This window comes from Hemiscyllium ocellatum, chromosome 13 (assembly GCF_020745735.1).
Source record: "Hemiscyllium ocellatum isolate sHemOce1 chromosome 13, sHemOce1.pat.X.cur, whole genome shotgun sequence".
Taxonomy (NCBI): Eukaryota; Metazoa; Chordata; class Chondrichthyes; order Orectolobiformes; family Hemiscylliidae; genus Hemiscyllium; species Hemiscyllium ocellatum.
The window spans coordinates 18,545,683-18,559,769 of record NC_083413.1 but is presented as its reverse complement, the minus strand read 5'-3'; the positions used below and the strand labels follow the sequence as shown (position 1 = coordinate 18,559,769).

The following is a 14,087-nucleotide window of genomic DNA, read 5'->3' as shown; positions in this document are numbered from 1 at the left end:
TTTAACCTGGGGAATAAGATGGTATTATTTTCTGGGTCTGTAGATTGTGAAGGAGCAAAAATGGCTTTGCAGAAATATGTACTTCTTGTCAGATGTGGGAGTTTAAAGAGAATTTAAGGGTTACTGAGGATTACATCTGCCATAAATGCTGTTGAATGCGAATCTTATCAGATCGAGTGGATGGGCTGGAGAGACAGATAGAAGCAATGAGGAATTTGCAACAGCAACAGTATGTGATGGATGGCAGTTATAGGAAGGGGGAAAAGTCTCAGATACAGTCACATAGATGGGTTAACTCCAGGAAGAGTAAGAGTGGCAGGCAGCTAGTGCAGGAGTCTTTTGTGGATATACCCATTTCAATCAGGTATGCTGTTCTGGAAAATGTAGGGGGTGATGGAGTCTCAGAGGAATGTACCACGAACAGCCAAGTTTCTGGTATTGAGACTGGCTCTAATGCAACAAGGGGTACGTCGGCTTCCAAGAGATCAATTGTGTTAGGGGATTCTGTAGTCAGAGGTACAGACAGATGTTTCTGTGGCCAGCAGAGAAACAGCAGAATGGTGTGTTGTTTCCCTGGCGCCAGGATCAAGGAAGTCTTAGAGAGGGTGCAGAATGTTCTCACGGGGGAGAGGGGCCAGCAGGCGGTCATTGTCCACATTGGAACCAATGACATTGGAAGGGAAAAGAATGAAACTCTGAAGGGAGATTACAGAGAGTTAGGCAGAAATTTAAAAAGGAGGTTCTCAAGGGTAGTAATATCTGGATTACTCCTAGTGCTACAAGCTAGTGAGGGCAGGAATAGGAGGATAGAGCCGATAAATGCATGGCTGAGGAGCTGGTGTATGGGAGAAGGATTCACATTTTTGGATCATTGGAATCTCTTTTGGGGTAGAAGTGACCTGCATAAGAAGGACGGATTGCACCTGAATTGGAAGGGGACTAGTATACTGGCAGGGAAATTTGCTCGAACTGCTTGGGAGGATGTAAACTATTAAGGTGGTGGGGGGTGGGACCCAGGGAGATAATGAGGAAAGAGACCGATCTGAGACAGGTACAGCTGAGAACCATAGTGAGTCAAGCAGTCAGGGCAGGCAGGGACAAGGTAGGACTAATAAATTAACCTGCATTTATTTCAATGCAAAGGGCCTAACTGGGAAGGCAGATGAACTCAGGGCATGGTTAGGAACATGGGACTGGGATTTCATAGCAATTACGGAAACATGGCTCAGGGATGGGCAGGACTGGCAGCTTACTGTTCCAGGATACAATTGCTACAGGAAGGATAGAAAGGGAGGCAAGAGAGGAGGGGGAGTGGCATTTTTGATAAGGGATAGCATTACAGCTGTGCTGAGGGAGGATATTCCTGAAAATGCATCCAGGGAAGTTATTTGGGTGGAACTGAGAAATAAGAAAGGGATGATAACCTTATTGGGATTGTATTATAGACCCCCCAATAGTCAGATGGAAATTGAGAAACAAACTTGTAAGGGGATCTCAGCTATCTGTAAGAATAATCGGGTAGTTATGGTAGGGGATTTTAACTCTCTAAACATAGACTGGGACTGCCATAGTGTTAAAGGTCTAGATGGAGAGGAATTTGTTAAGTGTACACAAGACAATTTTCTGATTCAGTATGTGGATGTACCTACTAGAGAAGGTGCAAAACTTGACCTACTCTTGGGAAATAAGGCAGGGCAGATGACTGAGGTGTCAGTGGGGGAGCACTTTGGGGCCAGCGACCATAATTCTATTTGTTTTAAAATAGTGATGGAAAAGGATAGACCAGATCTAAAAGTTGAAATTTTGACTTTATTAGGCAAGAACTTTCGAAAGCTGATTGGAGGCAGATAATCGCAGGTAAAGGAACGGCTAGAAAATGAGAAGCCTTCAGAAATGAGATAACAAGAATCCAGAGAAAATACATTCCTGTCAGGGTGAAAGGGAAGGCTGGGAGGTATAGGGAATGTTGGATGACTAAAGTAATTGAGGGTTTGGTTCAGAAAAAGAAGGAAACATATGTCAGGTATAGACAGGACAGATCGAGTGAATCATGAGAAGAGTATAAAGAAGGTTGGAGTATACTTAAGAGGGAAATCAGGAAGGCAAAATGGGGACATGAGATAGCTTTGGCAAATAGAATTAAGGAGAATCCAAAGGGTTTTTACAAATATATTAAGGAGAAAAGGGTAACTAGGAAGAGAATAGGGCCCCTCAAATGTCAGCATGATGGCCTTTGTGTGGAGCCACAGAAAATGGGGGGGATACTAAATGAATATTTTGCATCAGTATTTACAGTGGAAAAGGATATGGAAAATATAGACTGTAGGAAAATAGATGTTGATATCTTGCAAAATGTCCAGATTACAGAGGAGGAAGTGCTGGATGTCTTGGAACACATAAAGGTGCATAAATCCTCAGGATCTGATCAGGTGTACCAGAGAACTTTGTGGGAAGCTAGAGAAGTGATTGCTGGGCCTCTTGCTGAGATATTTGTATCATCGATAGTCACAGGTGAGGTGCAAGAAGGCTGGAGGTTGGCAAATGTGGTGCCACTGTTTAAGAAGGGTGGTAAAGACAAGCCAGGGAATTATAGACCAGTGAACCTGGTGTATTTGGTGGGCAAGTTGTTGGAGGGAATCCTGAGGGACAGGATGTACATGTATTTGGAAAGGCAAGGACTGATTCGGGATAGTCAACATGGCTTTGTGAATGGAAAATCATATCTCACAAACTTAATTGAGTTTTTTGAAGAAGTAACAAAGAAGATTCATGAGGGCAGAGCAGTAGATGTGACGTATATGGATTTCAGTAAGGCTTTCAACAGGGTTCCCCATGGAAAACTGATTAGCAAGGTTAGATCTCACGAAAAACAGGGAGAACTAGACATTTGGATACAGAACTAGCTCAAAGGTAGAAGACAGAACTAGCTCAAAGATGGTGGTGGAAGGTTGTTTTTCCAGACTGGAGGCCTGTGACCAGTGGAGTGCCACAAGGATTGGTGCTGGGCCCTCTGCTTTTTGTCATTTACATAAATGATTTGGATGCAAGCATAAGAGGTACAGTTAGTAAGTTTGCAGATGACACCAAAATTGGAGGTGTAGTGGACAGCGAAGAGGATTAACTCAGATTACAACAGGATCTGTAACAGATGGGCCAATGGGCTGAGAACTGGCAGATGGAGTTTAATTCAGATAAATGCAAGGTGCTGCATTTTGGGAAAGCAAATCTTAGCAGGAATTATACACTTAATGGTAAGGTCCTAGGGAGTGTTGCTGAACAAAGAGACCTTGGAGTGCAGGTTCATAGCTCCTTGAAAGTAGAGTCGCCGATAGATAGGATAATGAAGATGGCGTTTGGTATGCTTTCCTTTATTGGTCAGAGTATTGAGTACAGGAGTTGGGAGGTCATGTTGCGGCTGTACAGGACATTGGTTAGGCCACTATTGGAATATTGCATGTAATTCTGGCCTCCTTCCTATCAGAAAGATGTTGTGAAACTTGAAAGGTTTCCAAAAAGATTTATAAGGATATTGCCAGGGTTGGAGGATCTGACCTACAGGGAGAGGCTGAACAGGCTGGGGCTGTTTTCCTTGGAGTGTCGGAGACTGAGGGGTGACCTTATAGAGGTTTACAAAATTATGAGGGGCATGGATAGGATAAATAGACAAAGTCTTTTCACTGGGATCGGGGAGTCCAGAACTAGAGGGCATAGGTTTAGAGTGAGAGGGGAAAGATATAAAGGAGACCTAAAGGGCAACTTTGTCATGCAGAGGGTGGCATGTGTATGGAATGAGCTGCCAGAGGATGTGGTGGAGGCTGGTACAATTGCAGCATTTAAGAGGTATTTGGATGGGTATATGAATAGGAAAGGTTTGGAGGGATATGGGCTGGGTGCTGGCAAGTAGGACTAGATTGGGTTGGGATATCTGGTCAGCATGAACGGGTTGGACTGAAGGGTCTGTTTCCATGCTGTACATCTCTAAGGCTCTATGACCCACATTAACCACGGCTAATCAACCTAGTCTGCCCATCCCTGTGCAATACAGGGCAATTTAGAATGGACAATCCAAATAACTTACACATCTTTGGACTGTAGGAGGAGACAGGAGCACCTGAAGGTAACCCGTGCAGACATAAGGAGAATGTGCAAACTCCACACAGATAGTCACCTGCGGCTGGAATTGAGCCTGGGTCCCTGGCGCTGTGAGGCAGCAGTACTAACTACTGACACATGTACCATTCTGAAAATAGTACCCAGGCAAGTTCTTGAACCTTTGCCTGCAAGGTTTGAAGTCTGAGATTTACCAATTGAGCTAGCAAGTCCCTTGAATCTTCGATGCTTCACTAAGATAATCTTGCAGTCTCTAAAATGTCAATGAGCATATGTTCAACCTGCTTGGCTTTTCTTCTAAACCAGACTATCTGGTCTTTATTATCTTGCTGATTATAGGAGAGTGCTATACGTAACTCAACTGCTGTGTTTCCCAAACTGTCTGCATTTCAAAAGCACTCAATTGGGATATCCAAGGTTAAGTAACGGCACAAGAGAAAACAAAATATTTTCTTTCACTGGATTGAATTGATGGTTTAATAAGTAGCTTCCAATAGGTAGAGGGACATGGGCAATATGGTAGATCTCTGTGGATTGGCCTCATTAGGAATCCTGAAGCCCTGTTTTTCAGCTTATTGTGGACAGCAACAAGTTATTCACAAGTCCATTAAAAGTCCAACAATTGGAACATTTGTACAGGTCCCCTCTCAAAGACTTAACAGCAGATTTGGAACTGCAAGCATCTGGATTTGCTCAATGCCAACTTTTATTTGTGTTGGAAGCTTGGACCTGCCAATAGTAAATTATTTATTTTCTTTTAACTATTCATGGAATGGCGACATTGTTGACTTGGCCAGGGTGGTGAGCAGACTTAGTAATATGACTTCATAGAACTATATAAAAATCACACATCTCTTATGATGTTTTAATTGAGGAATAATATTACCATTTTTTTACTCTCCCCAGCAAAAGCATCGTCTACATAAAGTCGTCCCACAGCTTTGTCCATGTTGCTGTTGACATAGTTTGCACACTTTCTCCACACTGCACTCTCTGATGTTGTTCCATAAAGAGCCTGCATGATGCAAAACAAAAGAGAAACATGAGGTAAAACATTTATATTTGAACGGCTGATTTCATTAGGCTGCATTAACCTGAACAAAACTGCTGCCAACTTTATGTAGGAATCCAAAATGGAGTGGAATCAAATCAGAAATAAATTCTTCCCCTATGAGTGTACCAAGCCGTTTGAAGAGGATGTAGTTGTGAGAAATGCTTACAGTATGTCTTTCCATTTTAAACTTGTTTGGGTACATTTTGATTTTCTGAGAAAGAACAAAATGACTGATAACAAGTTGACAGAACATTTTACATTTCTCCTAGTAGTACTTTTGTTGAAAAATGTGCTGAGAATGTGTAGTTCTGTTTATAAACTTCATACTTTTAACATTTATCACTATCAATTTCTGTGTTAACAATTCCCATTCAGTTTTGCAATGTCAACAATCATGGTGTAGTTTCAGGTTCTGAACTCTAGATGTCACTGTGGATAGCATTTCTGTAGATTTTCTCCCAACTTGGCTGTTGGTGTAACAGCTGCCAATGCACCAGAACATAATGGTAGTGTCACTGAGGTAATTAACATGAATCCTGGTGCTGGAAGCCAACACCAACTCTCCCCATATGCTTATGTGTGCAGCCAATGGCACTGGAGGAATCATCAGCAACTCTAATTGTTGTTGTGCTCCTCCAGCCCGGAGGACTCAACATTGAGTTCTCCAATTTCAAATAACCTCCCTTCCCTTCTCCTGACTCTATTTCCAGCACCTACCCCTCCCTTTCATTCCTCCCTTCCTTCTAGCTATCAATGGATTCATTCCTCCTATCGACCAAACAGGTTGCACCCTCGATATGTGTTCACCTACCCCTACCTTACCCACACCACTCCTCTGTCCACCCAAAACCCAGCCCCAAACCCACTTTATCTACAGCTCCCCTCACACCCGCTCCCCATCCTGAAGAAGGGTTACACCTTCTTCGAAAGTACTCAGTTGGGATATCCAAGGTTATGTAAAGGCACTCCAGAAGGGGAAGTCTTTTCTTTCATTGGATTGTTAAAAAAGTAGCTTCCAATTGGTAGAGGGACATGGGCAATATGATAGGTCTCTGTAGCTTGGCCTCGTTAGGAATCCTGGTGGCCCTGTTTTTCAGCCTATTATTGACAGCAACAAGTCTTTTAAAAATTCGACAATTGGAACACTTGAACAGGTCCTCTCTCAAAGACATAACAGCAGACTTGGAACTGCAAACATCTGTATTTGATCAATGCCAACTTTTATTTGTGCTGGGAACTTGGATTTTCCAATACCAAATTATTTATTTTCTTTTAACTATTCTTGGGATGTGAACATTGCTGACTGGACCTGCACTTGTGTCCGTGAGAAGGTGGTGGTGAGCAGCCTTAGTAATATGACTTCATACAACTATTTAAAAAGCACACATCTCTTATGATGTTTTAATTGAGGAATAATATTACCTTTTTTTACTCTCCCCAACAAAAGCATAGTCTACGTATAGTCGTCCCACAGCTTTGTCCATGTTGCTGTTGACATCGTTTGTACACTTTCTCCACACTGCACTCTCTGATGTGTTCCACAAAAGAACAACATAAAGAAAAGTGGACTCCTCCACCTCCTGATGCTGTCTGGCCTATTGTGTTCTTCCAGCCTCCTGCTGGTCTACCTTGGATTCCAGCATCTACAGATTTTTTTGTCTCTAATCCTACCCCAATGCCCTTCTCCCCTGTCCAGCAACCTGCTGACCCCACTCGGTGCTTCTGCTCACTAACCCACTTGCTTACCCTGGAGACAATGAATAGCAGGGTAGTACAGGCATGAGTGAGGAGGAACCTTGGAGGTGTAGGGAGTGCAGCGGGCATGTCTTGGGGATGGTATAGTGAGCAAATAGTGATCCCAGTGGCTCAGTGGATAGCACCGCTATCTCACAGTGCCATGACCCCAGGTTCGATTCAAGCTTTGGGTGACCCCCCGTCTGTGTGGAATTTGAAAGTTCTCCATGCATCTGCGTGGGTTTTCAGCAGGTGTTCTAGTTTTGTCCCAAAGATGTGCAGGACAGGTGGATTGAGGTCGGAGTCGAAAAGTGTGTCGCTGGAAAAGCACAGCCAGTCTGGCAGCATCCAAGGTGCAGGCATAAGTAGGTGCAGGTGAAGGGGGAAGGGGTCTGAAAGATAAATAGGACAGTGGGGATGGGGCTGGGAGGAGGCTAGCTGGAAAGGTGATAGGTAGAAGGAAATGGAGGGGGGGGTGGTCTGATGGTGATAGGTCAAAGGGGAAGGTGGAACACGTGGGTGGGAAGGAAGATGGACGGGTAGGACAGTTCAAGAGGGAGGTGCCGAGTTGGAGGGTTGGACCTGGGATGAGATGGGGGGTGGAGAGGAGATGAGGAAATTGTGAAATCAATGTTGATGCCAAGTGGTTGGAGGGTCACAAAGCAGAAGATAAAGTGCTCTTCCTCCAGAAATTGGGGGCTTGGATCTGGTGGTGGAAGAGGCCCAGGACTTGTGTCTCCTTGGTGGCATCAACATCAATTTCACCAGTTTCCTCATGACCCCTCCCCCCCCACCTTATCCCAGATCCAACCTTCCAAATCGGCACCGTCCTCTTGACCTGTTCTACCTGTCCATCTATCCACTCCACACTCCCCTCTGACTTATCACCATCACCCCTCCCATCTCCATCAACCTATCGCCTTCTCAGCTACCTTACCCCCAGCCCCACCCTCACACTTATAATTATCTCTCAGCCCCTTCTCCCCCCCCACCCCCCCCACCCCCCCCCCCCCCCACACCACCCCCACCCCACCCCACCCCCACCCCCCCCCCCACCCCCCCCACCCCCCCACCCCCCCCCCCCCCCCCCCCCCCCCCACCCCCCCCCCCACCTCCACCCCCCCCACCCCCCCCCCCCAACAGTCCTGCTGATGGGCTTATGCCCGAAACATTATCTCTCCTGCTCCTTGGATGCTGCCTGACTTGCTGTGCTTTTCCAGCATCACACTTTTCGATTCTGACCTCCTGCATCTGCGATCCTCACTTTCTTTCAGGTTAGGTGGATTGGTCATGCTAAATTGGCCATAGTGTCCAGAAAAGTATAGGTTAGGTGGATTAACCATGGCACATGCGGGGCTACAGAGATGTGGTGGCTCTGGGTGGGATGCTGTTTGAAGGGTTGGTGTAGGGCCGAATAGCCTCTTTCTGCAGTGGAGGGTTATCTTTGATTCAAACTAGGGTTTCAGCTGATTTTTAAACATTTGAAAGACATTAATTTTCTTGGTCCTGTTCTTTGATGCAGACAGCTGGCTGTGGGGGTGCTGGCAGTGACATCACAGGCAATGAGGCCACATAGACAGTAAGTGCAACCCCTGGTGTGTGTGTGTGTGTGTGTGTGTGTGCACTAAATGCAACCTTTCTTTGCCACTGTGCACTTAAAAGAATCAATTACGTTCATCAACTAATTACGTTGCAGGTAAAGCTGTGAACAGCTTATGAGTATTTAAAAGATATCTCGGTCCCACCTTCCGGAACGCTGCTCTTGTCTCCTTGTAGGCAGAGCTCAGACTACCCACAAGATCCATCACTTGCCTCCATATAATGTAGTTTTGAAGGACCCTGCAGATTACATAAGCCAATTGTTTTATGAATCAGATACTGGACTACAATTTCATTACTACCAGAAACCATTCAATGTTTCACTCAAATGGCTATTCCTCATTTGAGAGTTCAAACTATAATGAATGGCATATTACCTTTGAGATGAACCATTACAAATAAACATGAAATCGGTCCTTAATTGACGTGCATATACAACATATTCCGATAAGAATCCCTATATCTGTGACCTCCTTGAATTCCATAATATCTGAGCACATTGTGGCATTCAGCTCCGGTCTCTCATGCAGCTCCTACCTCCTTCAGTTCCTTTCTCATATTTCAAAAGTGTAATATGCTCATTAAAAAAATCTTTGTTTATATACAAGGTCAGAAATGCAGTTCACTTTTGTACAGTTGCACATCAAATAAATAAACAAAAACTTTGACTTTGACTCTGTTCACAAAACCAAAGACCACTCTTATACATACATAATTACTACTTACATATATTTGAGACACTGGGAGAGCCTGAAAACTGAACAGACCCCCATTTATCTTCAGCAGGAAGACTTCAGATGGTGATCTTTCTCCACTGTGCCTTGGCAGCAGCTGCCCGAAGCTTTAGTGTGTCCCTCAGCACATAGTCCTGGACTACATATCTATTTGCAACACTCAGTTGGGGTCAACTTCTTGTTTTGGAAGACCAACAAGTTTCAGGCAAACCAAAGAGCGTCTTTCACTGAATTGACAGTCTTCCAAGTGCAGTCGATGTTTGTCTCAGTGTGTGTCCCAGGGAACAGACCGTAGAGGTCAGAGTCCCACGTGATGGAGCTGCTCGGGCTGAACCTTAATAAAAACAATTGCACCTTCCTCCAGAATTTCTTTGCAAAGGCAGATTCCAGAAGGAGATGTGTGACAGTCTCAACCCCACTGCAGCTGCTTTGAGGGCAGCGTGTGGTGGCACAGACCAATCAGGTGTACATGAAGGATATGACAGATTGTGCCCTCCTCATCACCAGACAAATTACGTCTTGATGTTTGTTGGAAAGTTCTGGTGATGAGGCATTCTGCCAAATGACTGAGCCATTCTGCTCAGGAAACCACGAGACAGGATCCATCCTCTCCTTTTCCCTCAACGTCCGGAGGACAGTACTTGCTGACTACTTCCTGATGGAATGTGGGCAAAGGTGATTTTGTTTGAAAGTTTCTCCAAGAAGGACAAGTATAATGGAACGATCCAACTATTGGGAGTATTCTGCAGCAGCGAGGTTATCCTTCACAACACTGGAAGTAGGGAGGGCCTCAGTATGTGGTGACACTTGGTGTTTGTGTAACGAGGATCTACACACAACTTGATGCAGCCACACTCAAAGGTGATCATCAGGATAAGGGCAACATTGCGTATATTCTTCCCCCTTGTCCAGAGTTTTGCACATGGAGTCCCTGCAGACACAGTCTATCTTAGGCCACCAGATGAAGGGGAAGATGGTTCAGGTGACTATAACTGTGCAGTTTTGGGGGATGGGCCAGACCCGCACCATACACAACAACAGATCGAGTGCCTCACACCTGATGACCAGGTTTTCACCCACAATGGACAGAGATCAGTGCTCCCAAAAGACCAGTTTCTGCTTCATCTTCGTGATGCACTTCTCCCATGATCTTGCGCACGCCCCAATCCCTCCAAATGATATTCCCAGCACCTTCAGGTAATCTGTCCCGATGGTGAATGGATTGAAGGATTGGTCAGCCTAATTCCCAAAGAACGTGGCCTCAATCTTGTCTCAATTTATCTTGGCCTCTTAAGGCCAGTTTGAACTTTCATTTCACTATCATTGGCTATGGCCTCATTATTTGTACCCGAAAAGCTCTCAGCCTCTCTGACTCGCTTTCCTTCTTCAAACCTCCCACTTCAATTCAGCCTGTCTGAAATAAGTCTTTCTTTGGATCATAGTCCATCTCGCTCTCTCGTGAAGAACCTTGGAATGTCTTTTACTATTTTAAAGTCTCTACATAAATGCATGTCATTGCTGCAGCAGAGCAATCAGGACAGAACCAAGACAGAACCCCACTGGTTCTCACCTACCACCCCACCAACCTGCGCATACAACGTATTATCCGCCGCCATTTCCGCCACCTCCAAACGGACCCCACCACCAAGGATATATTTCCCTCCCCTCCCCTATCAGCGTTCCGCAAGGACCACTCCCTTCGTGACTCCCTTGTCAGATCCACACCCCCCACCAACCCAACCTCCACCCCCGGCACCTTCCCCTGCAACCGCAGGAAATGTAAAACTTGCGCCCACACCTCCACACTCACTTCCCTCCAAGGCCCCAAGGGATCCTTCCATATCCGCCACAAGTTCACCTGTACCTCCACACACATCATCTATTGCATCCGCTGCACCCGATGTGGCCTCCTCTATATTGGTGAGACAGGCCGCTCACTTGCGGAACGCTTCAGAGAACACCTCTGGGCCGCCCGAACCAACCAACCCAATCACCCTGTGGCTCAACACTTTAACTCCCCCTCCCACTCCACCGAGGACATGCAGGTCCTTGGACTCCTCCACCGGCAGAACACAACTACACGACGGCTGGAGGAGGAGCGCCTCATCTTCCGCCTGGGAACCCTCCAACCACAAGGTATGAATTCAGATTTCTCCAGCTTCCTCATTTCCCCTCCCCCCACCTTGTCTCAGTCGGTTCCCTCAACTCAGCACCGCCCTCCTAACCTGCAATCCTCTTCCTGACCTCTCCGCCCCCACCCCACTCCGGCCTATCACCCTCACCTTGACCTCCTTCCACCTATCCCACCTCCATCGCCCCTCCCCCTAGTCCCTCCTCCCTACCTTTTATCTCAGCCGGCTTGGCTCTCTCTCTCTTATTCCTGATGAAGGGCTTATGCTCGAAACGTCGAATTCTCTATTCCTGAGATGCTGCCTGACCTGCTGTGCTTTGACCAGCAACACATTTGCAGCAGAGCAATCAGGAGTGATCTTATGCTAATTTTGTTAGCTGAGTATCGCAGGCCTATTATCTGACGCTAATAAATAATGATATATATTAATCGAGAAGGGTTAAGTTACAACAGCATTCATTTTTTCAAATAAAACGGAATTTAATGCCTCCTTTTGTATTGAGTTTGGTGACAAGATATGGAAAGTAGAGATTCTTTAACAGAATGATACCAAATCGGTGAAAGAGGCAGAGATTTCCAAGGTTTTATTGTAAATCCATTGTTTAACATAAATACCAGTTTCCACCTTCCCCTTCTAGATCCTTTCCCTGATACAAGTCTCTCACCCCACTGGTGAAGAAAACAACTTGTTTCCATTTTTCTGTTCAAAGATGCCATACACAAATCTGCATATTTTTTCACCACCACCAAATCACCAAATGTTACAAATTAAAACAACAACTAAGAAGCTAATAAACTAACAAGCACTATCCATCAGGAGCAGTGCAACAATAACAAATATGGGGAGGGGATAGGCAAAGAGAGAAGGAACTAATTTAAAATGGAGTTGGAGAGAGAAATATTGCTGTCCAACCATCTCTCTAAAGGCATTGAGGGTGTTACTGGACATAGCATGCCGCTTCTCTAAGTACACTAGGGAATGGACATGTCAGAGAAGAGGGTCAGGCAGTCAGGGACAATTAATCTCCATGGCCAAGAACCCAGCTGTATTTTTGAAAATTTCTTCTCATATCTGGAAGTGTTATTACACACAACTAAACGGCTTTTTGACCACCACTAAATCATCTGTAGGACATTTCAAATATTGTCCATCACCAGTAAATCACCCGTGTTTCCAACTAATCAAATTTTGTGCAACATTTGGCAAGGGCAATACAAAACACCAAAGGTGAGAGAGAAAGAGAGAGGGGGCTAAATCAACTGGAATTGGAAGGGAGGATAAGTCACTCCACCGCCTAATGGGCCCACCATTCTCTAAAAGCATTTTGATTATTGGTGGACACTGTGTTCCCTTTCCAAGGACTCCTGAGCACAAAGGGCAGACAGTCGGCAGATACAAGCCTCTCCACAACCTGGACCTGTTAATGGCCAAATTGGCCAGGCCCAGCAGCACACCCATAAAGAGTCCCTCCAACCTGGTCACACTTCTCCACATCAATGCCCAAAGATCAGGAAGAAGAATCTTTATCTTTCTAATCAATCTGTTAAGGCCCACCTCTGGAGCAAGTAGAACTTGAACCCAGGCCTCCTATCTCAGAGGTAGGGACACTATCACTGCATCACAAGAACCCTAACTATCCAACTTAAAGACAAAGTGCAATGAGCATTACCTGCAATGGAATTGTTTCGTCTTACTGTTAGACTGACCTATATTCCTAACACTGACAGGGTCCCTGCCAACTTCCCACCTCAGCCTCAATGAAATCAGTGGCAGGAAAGGTCATGATTGGCCTTCCCACCTTATACCAACCTTTAATGGGGCAATTAATACCCATATAAGGGTCTCATTTGGCAAAACCCTGGTTTTGATCCAATAGGGGGCAATCAGAAAGCAAACACTGTCTGCAGGTGGTTCTTGTTCACTGGCAGTCATGATATCCACCTGTTTGACAGACCTGGCATCAGGAAAGGTGTGGGGAAAGTATTGGTAAGGCTCTGTTCCTCTCCAATCCCATATTGTTGATTCCCTCAAACCCTAAGACTCCAAGCGCTGGTGTCCTTGACACCAGGGAGACTCACTGCATGATTGGTACTCAACATGGAAGGCCTTCCTAAAAAGTCACATCCCCAGACTCTAGCTGGTTCTCCAACCAACATGCATGACCCCGGAGGCCCACAATAAATGCTGCAAATAGACATTACATCATGTTAATTCTTGTATACATACCTCGGCTTATATTTACTCAGAATAGGTGCCAGCTTCTCAAGATATTCTGGAGCATAAACAACAATTGGTTCATTATCTGTCACATGCAGGTCCACAGTAGAGAGAATCTCTTTGATGAAATTCTTCCAGCTGAATTCCTTAAATAAGAAAACACAGAAACTGAACATGGAAATTCATATTTACAAATCACAGGAATTGAACACTGAACTTCATATTTAATAATCAGTAAACAAATGAAAACTCCATACTCTCACACTTAGCATTTATGATCTCAATAAGCTGTCACTTGAAAAGAGACTCAAGATATTAAGCATTATCAGCACCAAAAATCACTGTAAAGTGCACAAGTTATTGTTCAAACCTACCTGGTTCACTAATACCTTGCAGAGAAGGAAATCTATGATCCTTACTGGTCTGGGATTATATATGTGACTCCAATCCCACTCCCACATGGCGGACTCCTAGCTGCCCCCTGACATAGCCCAGCAAGCAGGCTGA

General features: G+C 45.1%; 1 protein-coding gene across 4 annotated transcripts in view; it reads right to left on the bottom strand.

The window, feature by feature from the left end:
• LOC132821793 (neprilysin-like) overlaps nucleotides 1-14,087 on the bottom strand; it is a 190,893-nt gene that overhangs the window by 52,776 nt on the left and 124,030 nt on the right. For all 4 annotated transcript variants that reach the window (XM_060834584.1, XM_060834587.1, XM_060834586.1 and 1 more), the window contains exons 11-13: nucleotides 13,590-13,726; nucleotides 8,644-8,737; nucleotides 4,997-5,125 (exon numbers count right to left, since the gene is read on the bottom strand). In XM_060834584.1, coding sequence (XP_060690567.1) covers nucleotides 4,997-5,125; nucleotides 8,644-8,737; nucleotides 13,590-13,726 — 360 coding nt within the window. The remainder of the gene's footprint in view (nucleotides 1-4,996; nucleotides 5,126-8,643; nucleotides 8,738-13,589; nucleotides 13,727-14,087) is intronic.